The sequence below is a fragment of the Hylobates moloch genome, unplaced genomic scaffold, assembly GCF_009828535.3.
Source record: "Hylobates moloch isolate HMO894 unplaced genomic scaffold, HMol_V3 SCAFFOLD_9, whole genome shotgun sequence".
Classification (NCBI taxonomy): Eukaryota; Metazoa; Chordata; class Mammalia; order Primates; family Hylobatidae; genus Hylobates; species Hylobates moloch.
Window position 1 is genome coordinate 5,756,755 of NW_026652284.1, and position 25,853 is coordinate 5,782,607.

The 25,853-nt window shown below is 57.3% G+C and overlaps 3 protein-coding genes across 7 annotated transcripts in view; 1 reads left to right on the forward strand and 2 right to left on the reverse strand.

The window, feature by feature from the left end:
• Positions 1-25,853, reverse strand: part of NOL9 (nucleolar protein 9) — a 239,836-nt gene that overhangs the window by 89,674 nt on the left and 124,309 nt on the right. The window lies entirely within an intron of this gene.
• HES2 (hes family bHLH transcription factor 2) lies at positions 6,478-11,266 on the reverse strand. Its single transcript, XM_032760955.2, has 4 exons — positions 11,123-11,266; positions 10,954-11,049; positions 10,492-10,591; positions 6,478-10,404 (listed from the first exon to the last, which is right to left on the reverse strand). The coding sequence occupies exons 1-4, from the start codon at positions 11,165-11,167 to the stop codon at positions 10,124-10,126; spliced, it is 522 nt and encodes a 173-aa protein (XP_032616846.1). The 5' UTR covers positions 11,168-11,266; the 3' UTR covers positions 6,478-10,123.
• Positions 16,445-25,853, forward strand: part of ESPN (espin) — a 36,674-nt gene continuing 27,265 nt past the window's right edge. For all 5 annotated transcript variants that reach the window (XM_032758749.2, XM_032758750.2, XM_032758751.2 and 2 more), the window contains exons 1-2: positions 16,445-16,890; positions 19,878-20,071. In XM_032758749.2, coding sequence (XP_032614640.1) covers positions 16,597-16,890; positions 19,878-20,071 — 488 coding nt within the window. In that variant the 5' untranslated portion in view covers positions 16,445-16,596. The remainder of the gene's footprint in view (positions 16,891-19,877; positions 20,072-25,853) is intronic.

Genomic DNA, 25,853 nt, shown 5'->3' on the forward strand with positions numbered 1-25,853 from the left:
GTCTCAAATTCCTGACCTCAAGTGAGCCACCCGCCGAGGCCTCCCAAAGTGCTGGGATTACGGCCATGCCCCGCCAGTTTCTGGCTTTCTGTTGTTGATTTTTAATTTAATTCTGTGTGGTCAAAGAACACACACTGTATAATTTCAGTTCCTGTAAGTCTATTGAGACTTCTTTTACGGCCCAGCAGATGGCCTACCTTTGGTGACTGTTCTACAAGCCCTTCAGAATGTGAATAGAATAGCTGATGTTGGGTGTAAGATTCAAGAATGGTCAATTAGACTGAGTTTATTGATAAGGTTATTCAAGTCTTCTATACCTTTACTGGCTTTCTCTCTACCTGTTTTATCAATTACTCTGAGAAGAGGGTTGAAATCCCCAACTATAATTGTGAATTTGAGTATTTCTTTCAGTTACCAGTTTTTACTTCTTATATTTTGAAGCCCTGTTACTAAGTGCATACCCAGTTGGATTTTTTTTTTTTTTTTTTTTTTTGAGACGGGACCTTGCCCAGGCTGGAGGGCAGTGGCTTCATCGTGGCTCACTGCAGCCCCAACTTCCTGGGCTCAAGCCATCCTGTGACATTAGCCTTCTGAGTAGCTGGGACCATAAGTGTGTGTGCCACCACACCCAGTTAACTTTTTTATTTTTTGTAGAAATAGGGTTTCGCCATGTTGCCCAGGCTGGTCTCAAACTCTTAGGCTGAAGCGATCCTCTTGGCTCAGCCTCTCAAAGTGCTGGGATTACAGGCAAGTGCCACCTGCCTGGCCCACATTTGGAATTTTTAGAATTGTAATGTAACCAACACAAAGAAAGGACAGGTGTCAAAATATCAATAAAAAATATATGCATTCCTGTAATCCCAACACTTTGGGAGGCTGAGGATTGTTTGAGGCCAGACGTTCAAGGCCAGCCTGGGCAACATAGTGAGACCCTGTCTCCACAAAAAATTTTTTTTTTTTTTTTGAGACGGAGTCTCACTCTGTCACCTGGGCTGGAGTGCAGTGGTGTGATCTCAGTTCACTGCAAGCTCTGCTTCCCGGGTCCACGCCATTCTCCTGCCTCAGCCTCCCGAGTAGCTGGGACTACAGGCACCCGCCACCACGCCCGGCTAATTTTTTGTATTTTTAGTAGAGACGGGGTTTCACCGTGTTAGCCAGGATGGTCTCGATCTCCTGACCTCATGATCCGCCCGCCTCGGCCTCCCAAAGTACTGGGATTACAGGCGTGAGCCACCGCGCCTGGCTAAAATTTTTTTAAAAAGTTTTCCCAGCATGGTGGCCCGCACCTGTAGTCCTAGCTATTTGGGAGGGAGAGGCAGGAGAGTCCCTTGAGCCCAGGAGTTGGAGATTACAGTGAGCTGTGATTGCACCACTGCACTCCAGCCTGGCTGACACAACCAGACCCTGTTTCTTTTTTTTTTTTTTTTTTTGAGACAGAGTCTTGCTCTGTCGCCCAGGCTGGAGTACAGTGGTGCAATCTCGGCTCACTGCAAGCTCCGCCTCCCAGGTTCACGCCATTCTCCTGCCTCAGCCTCTCCGAGTAGCTGGGACTACAGGCGCCCGCCACCACGCCCGGCTAATTTTTTTGTATTTTTAGTAGAGACGGGGTTTCACCGTGGTCTCGATCTCCTGACCTCGTGATCTGCCTGCCTCGGCCTCCCAAAGTGCTGGGATTACAAGTGTGAGCCACCGCGCCCGGCCCAGACCCTGTTTCTAAAATAAATAAGTAAACACACAGACACACACACACACACACACACACACACACACACACACACACACACACACACACATTTCCAAATAGCCAGAAGAGAAGAATTATAATGTTCCCAACACAAAGAAATGGCAGGTATCAAAATATCCATAAAAATATATTTCAAAATAGAAATGTCTTTATCTTCTTGATGAAATGACCCTTTTATCATTATGCCTGTTTGTTTTTTGTTTTTGAGACGGAGTCTCACTCTGTCACCCAGGCTGGAATGTAGTGGCGCAATCTTGGCTCACTGCAACCTGTGCCTCATGGGTACAAGCAATTCTCCTGCCTCAGTGTCCCAAGTAGCTGGGATTACAGGCGCGAGTCACTATACCCAGCTAATTTTTTTTAAATATTTTTAGTAGAGACAGGTTTCACCATGTTGGCCAGGCTGGTCTCAAACTCCTGACCTCAAGTGATCGGCCTGCCTCGGCTTCCCAAAGTTCTGGGATTACAGGCATGAGCCACCACGCATGGCCCCCTGCAGGTTTGAAGTCCCAGGCTGGAGCGGCCAGCAAGGGCACTCTATGGACTGGACAATTAAAGTGGACAAAGGATGGTCAGGAGACTGTGGCAATGGCCCAAATAAAAAGTAAGGATCCTCCCATACCTGAAACAGTTTTCAGACCGGGAAGGAAGGCTGGGTCCCCAGGAGAAGGACCCAGCAAAATACACAGGAATGACTTACCTGGCTATCCCCAAAGAAACCTACAGCATTTATCGGGTTATTGTACCACAGGGAGGGCGGAATACACACACATTTCTAGGACCATTGGACATAGTGTTGAAGCTCACGTTGATCCTGAGATCCAAGGTCATCATCTGTCCCTCTCAGAGTGGTGACATGGTGGTGGCCAGATTGAAAGGAATCCTGGCCCTGTCCGGGTTGCAATGGGTCCACTGGGCGAGTGGCCACTGTGGCCATTTCTCTGGTCCTCGAATGTATAATTGGAATATAGAGACTTGACACTTGGCACAGCCCCCACATTAACTCTTGGGCCTGTGGTGAGAGCTATCACAGAGGGGAAGGTCAAATATAAATTCAACACTGCTCCCTGTCCCCAAGACAGTAAATCAGAGCAATCTGAAATCCCAGAGGATGCCAAAAATGGATGTCACTCCTAAAGACATAAAGGTTCCATCACATCTTCATTGCATTAGTTAGTTTAGATCCTACAAAAACCAGATGGACCCTAAAGGACTAGAGCAAACTCAGCCAAGTAGTAGCCCCCATTGCAGATACAGTGTCTTTTGGGGTTTGCTTTTTTATTTTGATAGTAAAATACACGTAACATAAAATTAACCATCCTGGTCGGGCGTGGTAGCTCACTCCTGTAATCCCAGCACTTTGGGAGGCTGAGGTGGGTGGATCACCTGAGGTCAGGAGTTTGAGATCAGCCTGGCCAATATGGTGAAACCCCATCTCTAATAAAAATACAAAAATTTGCCGGGCGTGATAGTGGGTGCCTGTAATCCCAGCTACTCAGGAGGCTGAGGCAGGAGATCTCTTGAACCCAGGAGGCAGAGGTTGCAGTGAGTGGAGATAATGCCATTGTACTCCAGCTTGGGTGACAAGAGCGAAATTCCATCTCAAAAGATAAAAAATAAAAATTAACCATCTTAACTTTTATTTTTTTGAGACAGGGTCTTGCTCTGTGGTCCAGGCTGGAGTGCAGTGGTGTCATTATGGCTCACTGCAGCCTTGATTTACCAGGCTCAAGCAATCCTCCCACCTCAGCTGCCTGAGTAGCTGGGACTATAGGCACACGCCACCATGCCCGGCTAATTTTTTTGATTTTTAGTAAAGATGAGGTCTCACTGTGTTGCCCAGGCTAGTCTCAAACTCCTGGGCTCAAGCAATCCTCCCGTCTTGCCCTCCCAAAGTGCTGGGATTACAGGCATGAGCTACTGTGCCTGGCCCAGCTTAACCATTTTTTTTTTTTTTCTGAGACGGAGTCTCGCTCTGTCGGCCAGCCTGGAGTGCAGTGGCGCGATCTCGGCTCACTGCAAGCTCTGCCTCCCGGGTTCATGCCATTCTCCTGCCTCAGCCTCCAGAGTAGCTGGGACCACAGGCACCCGCCCCCACGCCCAGCTGATTTTTTGTATTTTTAGTAGAGACGGGGTTTCACCATGTTAGCCAAGATGGTCCCGATCTCCTGACCTCGTGATCCGCCCGCCTCCGGCCTCCCAAAGTGCTGGGATTACAGCCGTGAGCCACCGCGCCCAGCCCATCTTAACCATTTTTAAGCATTATGCACATTCACATTGTTGTGTAGCCATCAGCACCATTCATCTCCAGAGCTCTTTTCCTCTTGCAAAACTGAATCTCTGCACCCATTAAGCACCAACTCCCCATTCTTCCCACCCCCCAGCCCCTGCCAACCACCATTCTCAGATGTGGTATCTTTGTTAGAGCAGATTTACTTGCTCTCAGGTGTATGGTCTGCAGCCATTGACTCAAGCACAGGGAATGAGAACTTCTGGAAGTGGGCCTGGACATCTGAATTGCACAGGCTTCCCAGATAGGTACGAAGGAACAAGAAACAAAACAAACATTACCGCAAATGATGAAACACTGTGTAAATATGTGGATTACATCCTGTAAGTATGAAGAGAATGGAAGGCATTTATCTTGTTATTGTCACTGGGGCAGATCCGGAGTCAGCTCTGGACAGAGATGGGTTTACCCTGGAGCTGCTGAAGCTTAAGCTGGGGGCTGCTCAGGAGCCTGGATGTAGAGTAGGAGGCAGTTCTGCGCGTGGAGGGGAGGCCAGGTGTGCCAGCCAGAAGCATCCTATGAAAAGAGAAGCCAAAAGGATGAGATGTGAATCTCCAAGCACCACTAGTTAATATGACTTATTTTCATTCTGAATAAATATTCATTTTCATACTTAGAAGTCTATATTCGTAATTTTACATTAGTTCTCCTACAAAGCGCCTCAAAATTTAGTTCCTACAAAACCTGGATCTGCCTCTGACTTTTTGTGTGTGAGAGACAGAGTCTCACTCTGTTGCCCAGGCAGGAGTGTAGTGGCGTGATCTTGGCTCACTGTAACTTCTACCTCTGGGTTCAAGCGATTCTCCTGCCTCAGCCTCCCAAATAGCTGGGACTACAGACACCCACCACTATGTCTGGCTAATTTTTGTATTTTTGGTACAGCTGGGATTTCGCGATATTGACCAGGCTGGACTCAAACTCCTGGCCTCAAGTGATCTGGCTGTCTCGGCCTCTCAAAGTGCTGGGATTACAGGTGTGAGCCACCATGCGTCACTGCCCCCGCCCCCAACATTGCCCAGCTAATTTTTGTTTTTAGTAGAAATGGGATTTCACCATGTTGACCAGGCTGGTCTCAAATTCCTGACCTCAAGTGATCCACCTCTCTCGGCCTCCCAAAGTTCTGGGATTACAGGCATGAGCCACCGCGCTCAGGCTGCTTCTGATTTTTGAGGTCTACAAAGGTTCTTTTTTTTTTTTTTTGAGATGGAGTCTTGCTCTGTCGCCCAGGCTGGAGTGCAGTGGCATAATCTCAGCTCACTGCAACCTCCACCTCCTGGGTTCAAGCGATTCTCCTGTCTCAGCCACCCGAGCAGCTGAGACTATAGGCGCGCACCACCATGCCCAGCTAATTTTTGTATTTTTAGTAGAGATGGGGTTTCACCATATTGGCCAGGCTGGGCTCAAACTCCTGACCTCGTGATCCACCCACCTCGGTCTCCCAAAGTGCTGGGATTACAGGCATGAGCTGCCACGCCCAGCCTGGTTCATTCTTCTTTAAGATTGTCCTGTGCTCCCTGAGGTTCGTGAAAAATCCTAACATAACGAACACCAAGATGCAAGGCTCTCTGATTCCCCCTCCCCGACAGAACCAGTGGTGGACACGTATTCAGCCTGAAATCTTCTTCCTTCAGGCCTCACCCCCAGGCCAGGGAACCCATCATTCCTGCGCCTGGACCTGGACCAGCTGCCTGACCCCTGCTCCCTGCTGCCCCCCAATGGACCTCGGGTAACAAGACACCACGTGTGTGGGGCGTGTTCTCTAGACCCGTTCTCACGCTCCTGAAACCATTATTGAGGCTTACAGCTGCTTTAAGCGCCCGGGGCTTCATCAGAGCCTTTGAAAACCCCAAGTGAAACTAGTTACTCACTGGGAAGCCTCGGTGGGTGGCTGCCTTCTCCCTGACACTGCATGCCCGGGCAGCTCTCTGAAGGGCAGCTGCAGCCACACGGTTACACGGACACACAAACACATGCACATGCACACCTACACACACGCAGGCACTCACACTCAGCCACCAGAGATCCATCCACACTCGAAGGAGGCTCAGACAAGGAGTAAAGCTAGCAGAAACAACATCATTGGCTGGGTTAGTTCCTCTCTACAATGGCTTTAGAAACCTGGAATTTTTTTTTAAAGTACAGGCAGGCTGGGCAAGGTGGCTCATACCTGTAATTCCAGCATTTTAGGAGGCTGAAGTGGGGGAGGATCGCTTGAGCCTAGGATTTCAAGACCAGCATGGGCAATGTAGCAAGACCTCATCTCTACAAAAAATCAAAAAATTAGCCGGGCATGGCAGCATGCGCCTGTAGTCCCAGCTAGTCAGGAGGCTGAGGTGGGAGGACAGCTTGAGCCCAGGAATTCAAGGTGTAGTGAACCATTACTGCACCACTACACTCCCGACAGAGCAAGACCCTGTCTCAAAACAAGTACAGGCACACCCCATTTTATTGCAGTTCACTTTATTGCACTTCACAGATATTGCCTTTTTTTTTTTTTTTTTTTTTTAACAAATTGAAGGTTTGGGGTAACTCCAGAGTCAAGCAGGTCTGTTAGCACCATTTTCCCACGAGCGTGTGCCCACTTTGTATCTGTGTGTCACACTTTCGCAATTCTTGCAATATTTCAAACTTCTTCCTTATTATATCTGTTGTGAAGCTGGTTCTCCCAGATGTTCCCTGCAGGCTGTTTATGCAGCACCCATCCGAGATGAACCCGCGGGACACTCAGGATCCCAGACTGCAGGAGGAGTCTGGGATCACAGGCGGGGCAGAGCAATTTGTCAATGTTTATGAGAGGAGTCCTCTTTGGCAGCCCACTCTTTATCCTCACTCTCGTGGAAATGAGATTCGACCTCTTCTAATCACCTGGTGCCCGAGGACCAGGTAGGAGCCTGTCCCAAGCCTGAGTTCCCTGGGAAATCTCCATTTCAGCACAGATGGGTTCCCAGCAGCTTAGTGCTCTGGCTGTCCTTAGGTCACTGAATCATTTCACCCACTAGTTTTTCGTTTGTCTGTTTTTGAGATGGAGTCTTGCTCCGTCGCCCAGGCTGGACTGCAGTGGCGCAATCTCGGCTCACTGCAACCTCCACCTCCTGGGTTCAACTGATTCTCCCGCCTCAGCCTCCCAAATAGCTGGGGTTACAGGCACCTGCCATCATGACCAGCTAATTTTTGTATTTCTGTAGAGACAGGGTTTCACCATGTTGGCCAGGCTGGTCTTGAACCCCTGACCTCAGGTGATCCACCCACCTTGGTCTCCCAAAGTGCTGGCATTACAGGTGTGAGCCACCGCGCCCGGCCTTGCCCACTGGTTTTATGAGAAAGAGACATGGGAGCCTTTTCCCCAGCTGGGGCAATCATCAGTCACACGGAGTCACAGAACCATCTTGGAACAGGCATCCCAAGACCTGGCCATTGGGCAGGATGTGGGACTTGTGAAGGGTCACAAGTGACCCTTTGAATCAGTCTCCCTCTGCACAGGAAAAGCCCACCGCCCTGCACTCACCTTTGCCCATCAGATAGGGCTTGGGGGGGGCACCTGAAGAGGAGGTGCCTGCCACTGCCTGTGGAGGAGGATGTTGGCGTTCCTATTTCACAAGCCCGGCTTGGAGAGCCAGCAGAGACCTTCTGGGCAGCTCTTGCACACACCCCTGCGGAGAAACTCTGCCTTCTTGCCTGGGGCCCAGAACCTTACCCACCCAGGCTTGCCCCCTCCCTTCTAGGGCCCACTGGCCTCCTGACTCAGGCTCCCCCGAGCACCTGACCCTGTGAGTCACTGGCCCATCTACAATCCTCCTCCCTCTGACTGCTTGAGTTGTAGCTTGATTGGAGCCAGGTCAATGCAAGTCACAGAACTATGAACTGAGATGGACTCTCAGAAGCAAGAGGTGGCAAGCATGGCTGAGAGGAAGCGACGGTCCTCCTGGCTGGTTAGTTCTTACAGAGTTTAAGCTGTACTCAGAGTTTTTATGGGGACAAGGGGCCAGTCGTGTGCCTGCCTGATGTGGAGTCCTAGGTGGGCTTGGGCCACAGGTTACCTGCTCCCGGAGGCTCATGAAGGCAGTGCCAACAGGCTCTCATTCTCAGAAATGGGTGAAAGTAAAAGGAACCTACCCTCCATCCTCTCCACACCTCCCCAGTATTTGTCCTCATGGAGTAAATATCCAACAGTGATCCCAGGGCTTGGGAGTGGGAGTTAAGGCAAATGCCAGACTGTTCAAGGTTCATTACAGGGTCGTCCTCTCATCCTCTGCTCACTAGTCCACTATGTTCAGTGAGCACCCATTGTGCACCCTGTGCCTTGGGGACATGGAGGCGTGCTCAGCCCCAGCCTTGCCCTCCGGGAGCTTACAGTCTAACCCTCTGGGCCCAGGGAGGTGGGAAGATGGCACGGCCTTGCTGGGAGCCTCACCCTGTTGGCTTAACAGTGACTTTTTCAATAATGCCTGCAGCTTCCTTCATATCCTGCCACCCAAACCAGTGCCAAGGTCATCATGGGCTTGTGTGGCACAGTCAGATTTAGTGACCATCCCCACCCCCACATTGGTTCTGTCTTCTTGCCCCAGGTGCTCTGGTCCCTAGCACAGGCTGCTGATTTGGGGACTAGGGGGAGAATCCTCCACCTTCTGCAAATGCTCAGCCATGAAATAACGGGTGTTTGCCTATGATTTCATGAATGCCCCATGAAATGATGGGTGTTTGCCTGATTATGGGCCACCAGTGCCCCCCACTCCTCGTGGGCACTCCTGGGATCAGCAGCCCCTTCCTAGCCTTTACAGGGACTCTAGGCCTCCATGGAAAAGAAAGAAAAAAAATTTCTTTTTTGAGACGGAGTCTTGCTGTGTCACCCAGGCTGGAAAGCAATGGCTCAATCTTGGCTCACTGCAACCTCAGCCTCCCAGGTTCAAGTGATTCTCTTGCCTCAGCCTCCCAAATAGCTGGCACACACCACCATACCTGGCTAATTTTTGTATTTTTAGTAGAGATGGGGGCTTCACCATATTGGCCATGCTGGTCTCGAACTCCTGACCTCAGGCGATCCACTCACCTTGGCCTCCCAAAGTGCTGGGATTACAGGTGTGAGCCACCGCACCCACCCAGAAAGAAAAATCTTAACAAGTTGCTTCCAGTAACCAGTCTCAATGAGTAACAGGGAGTAGTTTGCAAGAAAAAAAACAAGTGAAGATGTTTCCCATTCTTTAACCTGCTCCATCCCTCAAATTCCTGCTGCTCCATGGCAGGGGCCCTGCTCACCCCACATTGGCACAGACTCTGTGCTGGAGTCAGATCCTCCAAAGCCACAAGCTTCCTTGAGGCCACAGGGCAGCCTCATTCTTGTTCTGCCCCTTCCTCACACTGAAAGACTGCATAGCCTGGGGTGCAATGCCCAAGTGAGAAATTGATGCTTGGGAAAACAAATCCTTCCCAAAGTCACTTAAGGAATCCCCCAGCCCCAGCGCACACACCCCTGGATGTATACTGCCCCTATAATTGGGGGCTCTGGGCAGAAAAGCCTAGGAGTGGAGGTGATGGCTCCCAGCCTATGCACCCTTTTGCTCTGTTCTGCTGCCCTGTAGAGCCCTGGAAGTGACCAGAGCCCTTAGGCTATTGCTGCTGCATGCCCAGAGGGTCCCAAGCAGAGCTGGGCAGGAGGTAGGCCCAGGCAGGGCTGGGAGAGCAGCGACCAGGCAAGGTGCACAGCTGCACTTTGCCCAGGTCCTGGCTCTGGCTCTGGTCTGGTGCCAGTGCTGGGGTGGGTGTGTCGGCTGCCCACGCAGCTGCGGGATCCAGTTCCAAAACTATCCCCACCAGCTGGGATGGGGGGCTTCTTCTTCACCCTGCTGCCTCTTGTCCTTTTTTCTCCGGCCAAGTTGGGGGCTGAAGCAGGGACGCTCCTTTTATTCTGAGCCGAGCCACAGCCCCAGGGCTTTCAGTCCGCCACGCCAGTCACAAACATCCGGCTTCCGGCCTGGGTGTGGGTACTGGGCTGGCCCCTAATGATGGGAATAGCAGCCGCCACCAAGAGCTTCAACCTTTCCAGTGCCCCAAGGTCCCAAGCAGTCGGCAGGGTCTGTGGACCGGCCGAGGGGCTACCACGGCCGCCAGAGGCCAGGGCCGCAGGGAGGCGAGGGCGGCGAGGGCACGGGCGCGGATGCGGGCTCTGGGGCAGACGCGGGCGCTGGGGCGGGGGCAGACGGGCCACTGGAATCCCCAGCGCGCCCGCCGTCGAGGGTGGCGCTGGCCGCTCTCCGCCACAGGTGCTCCAGCAGGCGCGCGCTCACGGCGGGCTCCAGGACTCCGCAGGCGGGCAGCACGCGGGCCAGGCGCGCCACACAGGCGCTGTAGCCCTCGCGGTAGCTGTCGCAAGGCACTGCGGGCGGAGAGCCGCGTGAGGCGCGGGGTAGGGTGAGGGGGGCGGGGTGCAGAGCGCGCGGCAGGGCAGGGCAGGCTCACTCACGGGGCGCTGCGGTGGGCCATGAGGACGCAGGCAGCTCCTGCAGGAAGCGCACGGTCATTTCCAGGACGTCTGCCTTCTCTAGCTTCGAGCAGTTGGAGTTCTGCGCCCGGCCACGAGGAAGAGGGACAGAGAACCACCAAGACAGAACTCTGGCCGGCTACCGTGCGCACCCGCGCTCTAGTCGGGAGCTGGGTGTGGGGCGCGCCGTGGCCTGCTGGGGGTCCGCTCCGACGCGCCCATCCCACCCAGGCTCCGCCTCGGGCGCCGCGCAGAATCCCCTGGCGGGTTCCTCCCGCAGGAGCACCCCGTCCCCCTGCCCCCGCTCCGCGCCCCAGGACCCTCCGCCCTCCGCCTCGGGCGCCGCGCGGAACCCCCTGGCGGGTTCCTCCCGCAGAAGCACCCGGTCCTCCTGCCCCCGCTCCGCGCCCCAGGACCCTCTGTCCTCCGCCCGGGCGCGCTCACCTCCCGGCCCAGCAGCGGCAGGATGAGCCCCTTAAGCTGGCTCAGGCTCTGGTTGATGCGCGCGCGCCGGCGCTTCTCCAGCAGCGGCTTCAAGCTCTGCGGACAGGCGGCGCGGTGGTTAGACGGGTCCCCGGAGTCCCCCGCCCCGCCCCCAGTCCCCGGTTCCCACCTTGCGCAGCTCCGCCGCGTCCCCTGCCCGGCGAGGCAGCCCCATGCTCCGCGGGAAAGCGGTGGCAGCTGCGAGCCCCACGCAAAGGGAAACCGAGGTCCGGAATGAGGTCCCGGGCGCGGCCCGGGCTGGTGCCAGACGAGTGCGCGCCGCGCCCGCGGCCGAGCTTTAAGGGAGCGGCTCACCCGCCCCGCCCCGCCCCGCGGAGTCCGGCCGCCCGCTGGTCCCACCTCCTGCCTTTGTTCCTGCGCAGGGTGGAGCCGGGAGGGGAGACCGCGACGCCCCCGGGGATCCCGTTCCCCGCCTTCGCGTCCTATCTACCGCGGGGTGGCGGCCCCCAGTTGTCCCCGAGCACCTGCGGGGGAGTGGTGAGGGCGCCATCGCGGGCCTTCGCTGCGTGACCCCGAGGGCAGGAGGGCCAGGTGGGGCCAGGCCTTGCCTGACTCGAGCTACCGTCCCTCCTCTCCCATGCTGCCCTTCATTCGTTCCCCAGGCTCGGGTTCAGCGTCTCCTCTGAGCCCCGCCCTGGGCCCGAGCAGGGGACCCAGCGGTTACGGGAGCTCCCACGAGGGACAGCAGCGGGAGGGACTCGCACCCCCAGCTGCTTTATCGGGTGAAGGGCTGAGCTGGACGGGAAATCCGAGTTCCGGAGAGAGGTCGTGACTTGCTCCAGCCCTCGACGCTGCGAACAGGCCGAGCCTGGACAAGGGCCCCAGTCGCTGGACGCCCAGCTCTAAGGACCCCGTAGAACCCTTCGGCGGCTTGCCTAGTTAAGAGTCTTTTGATTACCCCACTCCAGGCTTTGGGTGGGGAAACGGAATCCTAGAGAAGCAGAGGCAGCCCGGGAGCCCTCGGAGCTCGTTTTCATTCCCACCGGCTAGGGGTCCGGGTTCTCGCCCGCAGGACAGTCAGGGCTCACGTGACGCGCGGGCGGGACAGTCTTGGGTGCGGGCCCCAGGCTGCTCGCCTGGGCCCCAGTGGCCCGCCCAGGACCGCCTTTACGCCGCGTGGCCGTTGCTGCGGCAAACTGGCTGGCGTCCCCCGCCCATCTGCTCCGGGCTCCCCTCCCTTGACCGGCTGGCGGGGCAACGGCCACGCCCGCGAACCATTCTGCGAACTACCGGGCAGAGAGATGACTGGAGGGATCCGCAGAGCCAGCCAGGAGGAGGCCCCATGGGGCGGGGCCAAGGAGGGTTCTGTCCAGGGTGCTGGATGAACCCCCTGTCCCCCGAACCCCACTTCCGAGCTCCACCCCTGCCGCTAGCCCCACGTCTCCCTCCTTCCGGGTTCTCCCCGCAGGGTGGAAGAAGACCAGCGAACACACTAAGAGGCCCGGAGAAGCCTGGGCCAGGGGAGTCCAGGCCACCCATACCTGTCTGTGGCATGGGAAGGAACATAGGCCAACGTTCATGGACACTTACTGTGTGCCAAGCTCAGGGCTGAATGCTTTAAGGCTCACGCCTGCATTAACCCTCATAAAAGACCTAACAAATGAGAATAAATCATTCAACAGATTTGGCCCAGCAGGGCTTGGAGGAACCTCAGGCCTTGTTCTCCATGGTTGAGGCCAATTTGCCTCCATAGGCCTCCCCTAAGACAATTAATTGTTCTTTAAGAGCTCAAAAAACTCTGTGGATCTTTTCCCTCTCATCCCCAGGCCAAGCCACTTAGCTTGGCTGACTCAGTTCTGCACCCACAAGTCCGCCTGCAGCATCTGCATCTTGGGGAGGGACTGATCCTAGCTCCTGGGAGAAAAAGGCTGAAGGAGGAGGCTCCCCTTAGAACATCCCCCTCCAGGCTTGCAGACCACCATTTGAAGACTGAATGGCAGGGGAACAAACACCATTTCCATTGCCAGTTACCCCCAGTTAAAAATATTTCTTCCTCCACTCTCCCATTGGGTAAAGGACTTTAACCAAGTAACCCACAGTTCTCTTCAACTCAAGGATTTTCAGGTTTTGCTGGTTACTTGGAAGGAGTGGTCTGGAATCAGAGGAACATTAAAGACAGCTGGGTGGGCAAGTGTCGGATGCAGGCTTTAGGGGAGCTGGGGCCACCTAGGATACAGTAAGGATACACTCCACCCCTGGTCCCTACTCTTGGGAAGTGCCCTGGCCCTTGGGTTGAGGAGAAACCTGGGGTGGGCTGGGGTGAGCCCAGCAGAGGGGTGAGAGAAGGCCTCCTGGGGAGAGAATCCCTAAGCTGATAGCTGGAGGGTGGGAGACTCTGGGGGTGCTGTGGGCAGAAGGAACCTTGGGTGGAGAGGAAAGTAGAGCCCAGCAGGTTCAGCCAGGGAGTGAGAGCTTTGCCACTTCCCATCTTTGTCATCTCAGGCAAAATGCTTTAAAAAACAAAACAATGCTGGGCGTGGTGGCTCATGCCTGTAATCTCAGCACTTTGAGAGGCCAAGGTGGCCAGATTACTTGAGGTCAGGAGTTCGAGACCAGCCTGGCCAACATGATGAAACCCCATCTCTACTAAAAATACAAAAAATAAAAAAATTAGCTAGGCATGGTGGTGGACACCTGTAATCTCAGCTACTTGGGAGGCTGAGGCAAGAGAATCACTTGAACCTGGGAGGCAGAAGTTGCAGTGAGCCTAGATTGTGCCATTGCAATCCAGCCTGGGCGACAAGAGTGAAACTCCATCTCAAAAAACAATCAAACAGGCCGGGCGCAGTGGCTCACGCCTGTAATCCCAGCACTTTGGGAGGCCGACGTGGGCAGATCACGAGGTCAGGAGATCGAGACCATCCTGGCTAACGCAATGAAACCCCATCTCTACTAAAAATACAAAATATTAGCTGGGCGTGGTGGCAGGCACTTGTAGTCCCAGCTACTCGGGAGGCTGAGGCAGAAAAATGGCGTGAGCCTGGGAGGCGGAGCTTGCAGTGAGCTGAGATTGTGCCACTGCACTCCAGCCCAGGCGACAGAGCAAGGCTTGTCTCGGCCGGGCGCTGTGGCTCACGCTTGTAATCCCAGCACTTTGGGAGGCCGAGGCGGGCGGATCACGAGGTCAGGAGATCAAGACCACAGTGAAACCCCGTCTCTACTAAAAATACAAAAAATTAGCCGGGCGTGGTGGCGGGTGCCTGTAGTCCCAGCTACTCGGAGGCTGAGGCAGGAGAATGGCGTGAACCCGGGAGGCGGAGCTTGCAGTGAGCCGAGAGTGCGCCACTGCACTCCAGCCTGGGCGACAGAGCAAGACTCCGTCTCAAAAAAAAAAAAAAAAAGAAAAAGAAAAAAGAAAAAAACCCTCCCCATCTCTCCATGCCTCATTATCCCCAGCTGTGAACTGGGAACAATAGTTGTACCTCTCTCATAGCACCTCTGGATTAAATATCCATGTGAAGCATGGTGAGCGCTTGGTGGGTGGTACAGATTTCATAAAAGTGCTACTGCTGGCGTGAGCTCCCTAGGGCTGCTGGGGAGGACTCAGTTGGCCCAGTGGACATGAGAGAGCCCGGAGAGGACAGAAGCCTGGCAGGAAGGGCCTGGCTCACAGCCTGAGTTTGAGCCATGTCCTGAAAGGAGTCTGAGAGGTTGGTCAGCAGGGGTGGGTGCTCACGTGTGGCACTAATGGAGATGTCATTAGCAACAGTGGCAGGGGCTCAGGGGCATCTGCCCAGCCCACTGGAATAGCAATAAAGCATCACCTGGACCTGGCCCACAAAATCACAAAACCATGTGCTAGATGAGCTTGTCCATGAACAAGGTGGCCACTTTAGGAGTGGAGAACACAAATTGCAGGGCCTTTTGGAGTGGAGGAGGCCCAGGGGAGGGGTGCCCAAGACAAGCCATTTTAGCACCTCCTCCCGACAGTACCCCTGCCACTTGCTGGCCTCACGGCACACCTGCCTCTGGGTACCCAGAGGAGGGCAGCGCCAGCCGCAGTGAGCCTGTTGCTTTGGCCACCACCAGCTCCAGCAGCGAGGCTGCCAGGAAATGACTCCTCCCTCCCTTTGTCCGCAAACCACTGGGCAAGGGTCCCAGATCCCAGCGGCCACAGGTCCCATGGAGAGAGCGAGGGCGATCTGGCCGGGTGGAAGTCGTTGGAAACCCACCTGGCTAGGCACGGCCCAGCAGCTCCAGTTACCTGGGCACCTGGGAGCGCGGGAGGCCATCACGCAGGTCGCCACTAGGTGGCAGGCCCAGGGAAGGGACCGGAGGCAGCCCCCGAGTTTAGCACTATGAGTTTAGCACTATGACTCCCACTGTTCCTGGAAGGGGCTTCCTTCATTCTACAGCATTTCCAGTGCTGACTGTGCCAGGCTGGGGCTGGGGCGGAGTGAAACCTTCAGCCCGGGGTGGGGCCAAGCCCCCACGGGACTCCAGAGGGGGTGAGTGTTGGGACAGGAAGGGCACAGGGTGCTTCAAGATCGCTGATAGGCGACCTGCACTCCCACAGCCATGTAGCCCCCACCTTCTGTCAGCTTTTCCTCGCATCCTTTGGGCACTAGCCGCTCCCACGGCTGGTGTTCAGTGGAGCCGGCAGGGTGGCTTGGCACACATTAGCTCTCCTGCCCACGCCCTCTGGCACTTTCCTGCGCCCCTGCAGGGGTCTCAGCCCCCTCTCTCTGGATGCTGGCGCTCCCGCGTCTCCCCACAAGCCCTACCCCCCGACCCATCCCTGCCTTCTGTGTGGCTGCAAGCCCCTCCACCCCGACAGCGGCTGTAGGCGGCCTGAGGCCATGGCGTTCCCAGCGCACTAGTGGTTCCTGTCCTGCCTTCCTGCCCTTCCCGCTGGAAGCTCTGGGGGCAGTTCTCGGATCTGGAGGGACCCTGGAAGGCAGGGCTCTTTGCAATCTCCGGGGATTTCGACCCAGAGCCCTTCAGGGATGTGGTAGGGCTGCTTCTGCCTCAGGGCGGTTGTCCTCGTGCTCCCCACCCCGCCTGGAATACCCTTCTCGCCACTCAAACCCAGCCCCACGGCACCTCCTCAGAGATCTTTCCCTGTCCGCCCACGAGGTCCCGACAATCACTCCTCATCACCTCTGGAATTGCGTCGCCAGCGCCTAGAACCGCAGTTAGCGGGCACTGGGCACATGAATGAATTTGTCTGTGCCTGGACGGCTCTCCAATCCGAACCCAGTTTTGCTGCCCTCTGGGGTCTCAACTGTTACGTGAGGCAAATTAGGAGAGAAGCCCCTGGGCGCCCTGCCCCAGTCGCACGAGTGTCCCAGCGGCGCAGCGGGCGCGGGCGGGGAACTCCGGCCGAGGCTGCGGGGCGGGGAGGGGCGGGGCGGGGTGGGGGCGGGTCCGAGGCTTAAGCCGGCGTCCGCGGGCTCTGGCTCCAGAACGCGGCGGAACGGAGCGCCAGGCAGCGCGGAGCAGAGGCCGGGCCCACAGCCGCTCCGCCTCCCCGCCCTCAGATCCCCGACGGCCGCACCGCGGGCTCCTCTGGCCCGCAAGGACACGTGCATGGCGTCCTGGGGAAGGAGCTGAGTGCGGAGTCGCGGCGCCGCAGGCGGCACCATGGCCCTGGAGCAGGCGCTGCAGGCGGCGCGGCAGGGCGAGCTGGACGTGCTGAGGTCGCTGCACGCCGCAGGCCTGCTGGGGCCCTCGCTGCGCGACCCGCTGGACGCGCTGCCCGTGCACCACGCGGCCCGCGCCGGGAAGCTGCACTGTCTGCGCTTCCTGGTGGAGGAAGCCGCCCTCCCCGCCGCGGCCCGCGCCCGCAACGGCGCCACACCGGCCCACGACGCCTCCGCCACCGGCCACCTCGCCTGCCTGCAGTGGCTGCTGTCGCAGGGCGGCTGCAGAGTGCAGGTGGGTCCGCGCGGTTCGCCAGGGGCACTGCGGCTTCCTTCTCAGGAGAGAGTCCTGGCCCAGAGTCCCCCGGGGGCTCAAGGATGGGTGGGGTTTGGCACCTCCTGGCCCAGCTGAACCCTGCACGGAGCTCCTTCCAGAGGCCCTCAGGTGAATGGGCTCCCTGGCTTGCCAGTACTGGGGCAGATGCCCTGGCGAGCCTGGGTGCTCCCTGGAAGCGCACCTGGGTGATGGCAGCCAGAAGGGAGGGGCCTCCGTGGAGCTTGTGGTTACTAGTATGTACCGGGAGAAGCAAAGCACTGATCCTGTAGTCCTGGGAGTGGGTGGGACGTCAGGCCTGGGCAGCAGAGTCAGACGCCCGTGTCCTCCAGGACCGGATCTGAAAGGAGGCTGGGCAAAGTCCCAGAGCCTACCCCAGGCTGAGATTCAGGTGTCGCAGCCAGGGTGTGGGGGAAGGGTGATGAGCCGTGGTAAATGGGGGTCTTCCCATAACCCAGGCTGACCCCAGGACATCAGTGCTGTCAAGGCTCCCAGCTGTCAGCTGCTTCTCCAACCCAGGTTGATTCTTGCTGCCTCCAGACCCCACCTGGTCACTCTGAGCAGTGACCTCCAAGGGGAGTCCTGGCTGCTGAGAAGCAGGTAGCCAGGCAGCCGTGGGACAGTTCCATGCACAGGGAACAAGAAGTGCAGAGCCCCGAGGCGTGCAGGCTCCTGTCCTGTCGGAGGGCCAGCCTCAGGCAGCACGTGCAGAGTGGGTGAGGGAGGGAAAAGCTGCCAGGGCCAGGCGAGAGAGTATCATAGGCCGAGGTTAGGGATTTGGATGAAATTCTGGTTGTGGGGGCAGCCATGGGAGGGAGGACCACAACTGATTTTCCACTTAGACCACTGGGTGACCTGGAGATGGAAGGGGAGGAGTCAGGGTAACTCTAAACTGGCTTACTATTCCCCAAAGATGGCCAGGCCACCCCCACCTTCTGCCTTCAGATAGTAAGCCCCCCTTCCAACCCTTCCTGGGAGATGGCCCACCTGGTATCTCTCAGTGAGCCCTGTTACCAGGGCTTCCTGGTCACGTGGCCCATGCCCACTCTTTTGGGCGGTGGCATGCCTCCCTGATCCAGTGTCCAGCCCCGGTCAGAAGCCTCCCTGGCCAGTGCAGAGGAGCTGGGAGAAGCAGGTGGCCTTGGGCCCAGCTTATCAAGTCTCCTGCCCTCTGGGCTGGGCAGGCTTGGGTGCGGGGGGAGAAAGTGTGGTGGGGGATGACCTGGATCCTTGGGCTTGCCCAGCCCAGAGAGATAAGCTGCTTTAGGGTGTGGTCCACCGCACATGAGGCTCCTGGGGCCTGGACAGCTGGACAGCCTAGACAGGCACAGGCCAGAGCCTAGAGGCCTGTGGCCCTTTCCTTACAGTTTCCACCACTTAGAGGCCCAGAGCCAGTGGGACCCCTGGAGCTTCAGACCCACAATCCCCAAGGCCAATAGGAAAGGAGCGCCTTTCTCAGGAGCTGGGGCTTAGGTCACATTTCACCATGGTTCTGCCCGGGTGCCCGCTAGCTAGCCCCGACCTTTGGGCTCAGAGGGGACAGACTGAACCAGTCTCTGGTCCCCCCCCACTCCCAGCTTTCTAGCACACAGGAGGGGCCTCGGTGTTGTCCTCAGCTTCCTATGGGCCATCACATTCTCTGCCCCATCTTCCTCCCTGCCTCCTTAGCAGGACTGCCAGGCCATTGCCCCCACCCTGCAGGCTGCCTGAAGACCCTACCAGTGGCCCCAGGGCCCCCAGCTCCCTCTGTGCCCTCTTTTCCTTGCTTGTCTCACAGGAGCCTCAGAGGTTCTCTTCCCACCGTGATTTGGCTTCCTGAGGCCTGGGGTCTCTTGCCAGCTCCTGCTGCCCCTGCCAGTCTGTAACCACAGTGCCCTCTCTCTGGGCAAGGCAGGGCAGAGAGGCTTTACTCCCTGATCCTAGTGAAGTGTGTCCACTGCCTCCTGCAGCCACGACCCTGCCCACCCCTCTGTCATCCTATGTGCTTGGTGCTGGGAGGTTGTTCTGTTCCCAAGCCAGTGCCCACTCTGCCGAGTGCAGCAGCCTCTGTGTCTAGATGTTCCCAGGGAGTCTCCTCCCAGCACAGGTCCCACAAACACTCCCCTCCAGCCCCTTTCTCAGCAGACACACACAATGGGGTGTGCACTGATGACACATTCAGCAGTTCTGGGCCCAGACCTCTGGCCCCACCCGCTCTGAGGTCCCTGGGGGGAGTTTTGTCCAAGCCCTCCCAGAGACCGCCACTAGCCTGCACCTAGCACCCCTGGCTGACTGCCCCAGACCCTCCCACCAGTACCCAGCAACTTCCACCTCCACAGGGGCAAGAACACAGGCTGCTCCTGTGTCTGGGCACTGGCGAGTCTGCTGGGGGAGGGGGCCAGTTTTCTGCACTGAGGTTAGGTTGCTGGAGGTGCACCAAGGTGGACGTCTCTGTTCCCACGTGACACCTAGGAAGGGTGGGGAGATCGGGGGCAAGTGTTGGATGCAGGGGGTGACCCCCAATCTTGATGCTAGCTTGATACAGCCCCACAACCCCCCTTCCTGGCCCTGCTCAGCCCAGTCACCCTGTGTCACTCCTTCAGGCATTCCCTGAGCCCCTGGGAGTCAGGGCTGTGGCCCTGGGCCTGGAGCCAGTCTCCTGCCATGACAACCAGGTGCCTGTCGTGTAGGCACCTCGCTGTCGGGACCTGCAGCCTCTGAAAGCCCTGCACGGTGCTGCCTATTGGCTACGGTTCAGAGAGGGCCAATTTGTTGCCCAAGGACAGAAGCAGGACTCAAACCTAGGATCTGTTTGACCCCAAAAACCATTGCTGAGTGAGGCCTGGCCAGTGCCCCCAGGGAAGACAGAGCACAGAGCTACCTTCCAGGCCTGTGGGAGTCCGGGAGTGGCCCAAGCCAGGGGCAGGGCAGCAACAGGCTTTAGGACTTGAAACGGTTCTCCTCCACAGGACAAAGACAATTCTGGTGCCACAGTCTTGCATCTGGCTGCCCGCTTCGGCCACCCCGAGGTGGTGAACTGGCTCTTGCATCATGGCGGTGGGGACCCCACCGCGGCCACAGACATGGGCGCCCTGCCTATCCACTACGCTGCCGCCAAAGGAGACTTCCCCTCCCTGAGGCTTCTCGTCGGGCACTACCCTGAGTAAGATCACCCCTCTTAAGGGGTCCTCTGGGTGGCTGGGCCAGGGCTTTGGGGGATGCCTGGGATTTTCCATACCTCTCTGGCACTCCAGGGCAATGATCCCTCCAGTGGCCATCCTGGGGCCAGAGGGCCAGGCCAGAGAAATGGCTCCCACTCAACATGAAATTTTCCCCTCCTGGAAAACCCCTTCTGGGGCTGCCCCCAGAGCCCTGCAAGCAGGTGCTCCCAGCATCCTCAGCTGTCCGGCCGCATGCAGCTGGACCTGGGAGGCCGGGCACACAGGCCAAAGTCACCTGTTCCCCTTGGGCTGCTTCCGCCGTAGGGGCTCTGTCTGGCTCAGGCTGTGCTCATTTGCAAGACTGTTCAGGATGGAGTGGGGGGCAGCAAGGGCAGGAGTGCCTCCTAGGCCCTAGTCAAACAGGCACAAAGGGAACCCCATCAGTTACCAAGCAGTTAAGGGAGAAAGGCCCCTCCCAGACCCCCACCCCACCTCCTGGCCCCAGAGCCCCCGGCTGGAGGCCATCCAGAGAGCAACTCGTTATCTCCTGTGGCCCCTCAGCCCGTTCCCACTATCAAGGGAAGCAGGGGGATCCCAAACCTCCTGGGGAGTGGGCTGGGAGCTCCCCCGGGTGGGGTTGGGGGTCGTACAGAGCAGGGGGCATGTGTGAGTCTTGGGGAGGGAGGGAGGGACTCAGGTCTTAGGTGCACCTGGGGAGGCAGGGATCCTGGGGAAAGCTGCCCAGGCCTTGTCTGAGAGGGTAGGGTGCCAGATGCCACACGGGTCTGAGCGGGGAGTGGGGTGCTCTGATGGGTGACCCTCGTTAGTCTAAGTGGGAGCCTGAGATGTAAATGTGAATGTGGACCCAGTCTCAGCATGAGAGCAGCTACGAGGTGAGAGGGTCTGGCCTGTCCCCACCACTGGTTAGTTTCTGGGTGTGCCTGCAGGGCCCCTGGCCACCAGGGAGCAAGCTGGAAGCCAGTTCTGGCCATATGGCCATGTGGCAAGGTGGCCACAGCTGCAGCCTCTTGGGCCCAGGCACACTGGCGTGGATGTAGGGTGGCCCTAGGACCCACCAGGCCGGGCTCCAGTGGTCCCCTCGGCCCAGGACAGGGGAGCTGGGCCTGGTTCCATCCTTGCTAAGAAGGGGTCTCTGGTTTGGTTAGTGGGAGACCCAACAGGTTGTACCCTGAGGAGGGGGCGCTTCACAACCAGGCCTGCCAGGCCTTCTTGGTGGCCGCTTTGGTATGAGTTCGCTGCTTCCAAACAAACTAGGGTTTGGATCATGGCAAAGTCAGTGGGATTTAGACTAGGAGGCCCCAGGCACCCTTGAGTAGAGGGTTCCAACTGGCTCCTGTCAGCACCTCTTGGAGGCTGTCCCAGATTCCTGAGTTAGACTCTCCAGGTTGGGGCCTGGGAGCCACACCTGGGACATGTCCCCATCCTCACGGCGGTGATTCTGATGCACCTGTCCCACCCCCTCACTTCAAGCAGAGGAGAAGGACAGGTCTTGAGAGGGGCAGGTGCCCCTGATGGCGCAACCAATATGGCCCAAGTGTGAACTGGAAGATGCTGAGCCCGCCTTCTGCCAAGTGCTGGTGGGGACCGCCAGCCCCTGAGCCTTCCTCACTGAGAAGCCATGATCCCTCCGTGGGCTGGATCCCAGGTGTTAGGAAGACTGGCTGTGCTGTGGAACGCCCTCCAGGGCTCCGGGGCTGGGGGACCCTGACCCCCTCCCAGGCCATGCCAGGTGCTGTGTGTGATTGGGTGCTGGTGCCGACTCAGTGGCCAGATGGCCTGGACTGATGAGCTGCCATCCCCCCAGGAGTCACCATGAATCTCAGGGAGGTGGACAGAGGGCTTGGGCTCCATTCCCCACAGCAGCATGTGACTCGACTGATAAGAAGGTGTCTTTGTGTGGTTGCCAGGCTGGGCTCATGCAGGAGGGGCAGCTGGGAATTGGAGTTGGGGGCTGGGGTACCCACTTAACCTCCTACCTTGGGGGTAGGGATTCCTGCTCACCGAGGCTGTGGATACGAGGGCTGGGAGCTGGGGAGGGCAGAGGCTTGAGCTGCCCCAGGCCACAGGGCCCAATCAGGGGACCCAGGTGGCCCAGCTTCATGCTCTTGTGAGCCTCTGGGGCCTGCTGTGAATCGCTGTGAATTATTCACAAGGCTCAGCTCTCTCACTGGCGCGTGGGTGAGTGCTGAGGGAGGAAGGGCTCCCAGACCTGCTGGTGGGAAACTCAATCCTGCCTAGGGAGGCTGTGGGTGGCCACGGGACATGGAAGTGACACGCTGCAGAGGAGCTGGAAGGCTGGACAGCCGTGGGGAAGCTCAGCTAATTCCAGGGCTACACCTTGGGGTGTTATAATAGAAAGCGCTTGAGATTGCAGGAATGTCTTGCACGTCCCCCACACCTCCCCGTCTATCCAGTTCATGGGGCCAAGTCTCCCTAGAAGCAGAGGACTTGTCACAGTGACCTCAGGGGCTGCTGCCACGTGGGACCCTCCCTCTAAGCCCTTGTAGAAAAGGGATCTCTCATACAAAACTAGCCGGGCGTGGTGGCGCTTGCCTGTAATTCCAGCTACTCAGGAGGCTGAGGCAGGAGAATCACTTGAACCCGGCAGATGGAGGTTGCAGTGAGCCAAGATCGTGCCATTGCGCTCCAGCCTGGGCAACAAGAGTGAAACTCCATCTCAAGGGGGGAGATTGAGTTGGGAGGGTTGGCCCTCCTGGCAGGAGCTCCTGCGGCTGATGGAGGGGAACAAGGGGTCCAGACCCCCAATCAGGGCAGAGTGAGGAGGGGTGAAGAGCAGGTGGCCCCAAGGCTGGTGGCCACCCTCCCAGGAGGGTCCTGGAGCCCAGGAGCTCACTCTGCCCCCCTCACACCTGCTTCTGGCTGCCCCAGGGCCTGAGCAGCTGGGCAGGGCTGTGGGGGTCGGGGAGCCGGGGATCAGCTGGGACCCTGAGGCTTGAGCTTCCAGGCTGGGGAGTGAGGAGGCTCCAGGCTCTTCCCCTGGGCTCGTGGGTGCTGCTAGTCACAGCAAGCTGGAAAACCAGTTAGCCCAGAGATTTTATCAACTTCAGCAGGTGCCTCCTTCCCCGAAAGCCTCCCCTACCCCCGACCAGACTAGACTGGAAGGGGATTGGAAAGTACCTGGGGCTGGGTACGGTAGCTCATGCCTGTAATCCCAGCACTTTGGGAGGCCGAGCCAGGTGGATCACCTGAGGTCAAGAGTTCAAGACCAGCCTGACCAACATGATGAAAACCCATCTCTACCAAAAATACAAAAATTAGCTGAGCATGTGGCCAGGCTATGCCTGTACAGGTGGCATACGCCTGTAATCCCAGCTACTTAGGAGGCTGAGGCAGGAGAATCACTTGAACCAGGGAGGCGGAGGTTGCAGTGAGCCCAGATCATGCTATTGCATTCCAGCCTGGGCAACAGAGCAAGATTCTGTCAAAGAAAAAAAAAAAGAGGAACGAACAAAAGAAAGGAAGAAAGGAAGGAAAGAAAAGAAAGAAAAGAAAAAGAACCTGGTGCTGAGTATCTTCTAGGGGTCTGGCACCACCCAATGTCATCTGAGCCACACAACCACCCCGAGCAGTAGCTATGTAATCAGCCCATTTTACAGATGGACTCATTCAACTAATGTTTATTGAGCATCTTCTATGTGCCAGGCAATATTCTAAATGCCAATGATACGCTGGTGAACCAGACAAGCTTCCCTGCCTCGTGGAGATGACAGGTACAGAAATGGTGTTTTAGAGAGGCTGATTCACCAGCTGTGGTCACCACTGGCTTGCTGTGTGGCCTTGAGCAGGCTGTACCTCCTCTCTGGGTCTCTCTCCCACTCCTGGTCCAGGTCCTAATCACTCAGGGCCTTTCGAGTCCACTGGAGACTTCCCCTTTTCCCTTCCTTTGTGCAAAGCTTCACGGAGCCTGGCTGCTCCCACAGCCAGGGGTTCAGGCAGCCCCCACCTGGGACAGAAAGGGAGTTTCTTGGGAAGCCCCAGCAGCTCTCAGCTTAGAGAGCCCCAGGGCCCAGGGCTCAACTCTCCCCCTTAGAAGGCTGGAGGCTCTGCCTGGGGTGGTCCCTTTCCCACTAGGCCCCTGATTCTGCCACAGGCCGTGGGGGCTCATTCCTTTTTAATCACCAGCCCCAGGTCTACCCTTGGTGTCTGTCAGTTCACCTGATAGCAGGGCGTGGGGGCGGGGCCTGTGTCTGCACTGAGGAGGTGGCTGCCCTCCTTGACCCCCTGACCCACGTGGAGGCTCTGGGAAAGGAAGGGCCTGGTGGAGTCCGGAGAAGCCCCTCACAGCCCGAGACCATCTCGTGTCTCCACCAGCAGCTCCTGGTCCCAGCTGTGGCCTAACCGGGCCTAGTGCCCCTGCCCTACCCTTCTAAGGGGGAGAGCTGAGCCTTGGGCCCTGGGGCTCTGTAAGCAGCACGCTGCTGGGGCGTCCCAGGGCTTCTGAGAAACCCCCTTTCTGCCTCACGTGGGGGCTACCTGAACCCCTTGGGCTCAGCTGGGCCATGGAAGCAGCCAGGCTCTGTGAGGCTGTGCACTCCAGAACGGAAAAGGGGAAGTCCCCAGTAAGCCTGAAAGGCCCTGGCCTTCACCCGTTCATGTCCACCCGCAGCCTTTGAAAACACAAGTCCTGCTGGGTGCAGTGGCTCACACCTGTAATCCTAGCACTTTGGGAGGCTGAGGAAGGTGGAACACGAGGTCAGGAGTTCGAGACCAGCCTGGCCAACATGGAGAAACCCCGTCTCTACTAAAAAATACAAAAATTAGCCGGGTGTGGTGGCACGTGCCTATAGTCCCAGCTACTCGAGAGGCTGAGGCAGGAGAATTGCTGGAACCGGGGAGGCGGAGGTTGCAGTGAGCCAAGATCGCACCACTGCCCTCCAGCCTGGGCAACAGAGTGAGACTCCATCTCAAAAAAAAAAAAAAAGAAAGAAAAAGAAAAAGAAAAGAAAAGACAATGCAAGTCCTGGTCTGGTGCAGTGGCTCATGCCTGTAATCCCAGCACTTTGGGAAGCTGAGGCGGGCGGATCACGAAGTCAGGAATTTGAGACCAGCCCGGCCAACATGGTGAAACCCCATCTCTACTAAAAAATACAAAAATTAGCCGGGCATGGTGGTGGGTGTCTGTAATCCCAGCTACTCAGGAGGCTGAGGCAGTAGAATTGCTTGAACCCGGAAGGCGGAGTTTGCAGTGAACCAAGATCACGCAACTGCACTCCAGCCTGGGCGACAGAGCAAGACTCCATCTCAGGGGGATAAAAAGTTAGCCAGGTGTGGTGGCTTCCACCTGTAGTCCCAGCTACTTGGGAGGCTGAGGCATGAGAATCACTTGAACCCAGGAAGCAGTGGTTGCAGTGAGCTGAGATTGCGCCACTGCATTCCAGCCTAGGCAACAGAGCAAGACTCCAATTCAAAAAAAAAAAAAAAAAAAAAAAGAGCAAGTCCCATCACAGGCTTCTGGCCACTGACAGGGAAGGCTGCTCACTTCCTTACAATGGCCCAGAGGCCGTCCCTCCTCCGGGCTGTGGTCCCCTCTAACAGGCCAGCGCCCCTGCCTTCCCAGAGGCTGATCCCTCTGCAGGGATCAGAGATCCCCGCCTGCTCCCTGCCTTCCTCCAAGTCTTTGCCCAGACCTCACCTCAGCAAGGCCAACCCTGAGCCTCGCTGAAATTGTCACCGGCGCCCACAATGCCCACTCACTCTCCCGCTGGCCTTATTCCCTGCCGCACTTTTTCTTTGAGACTTGAG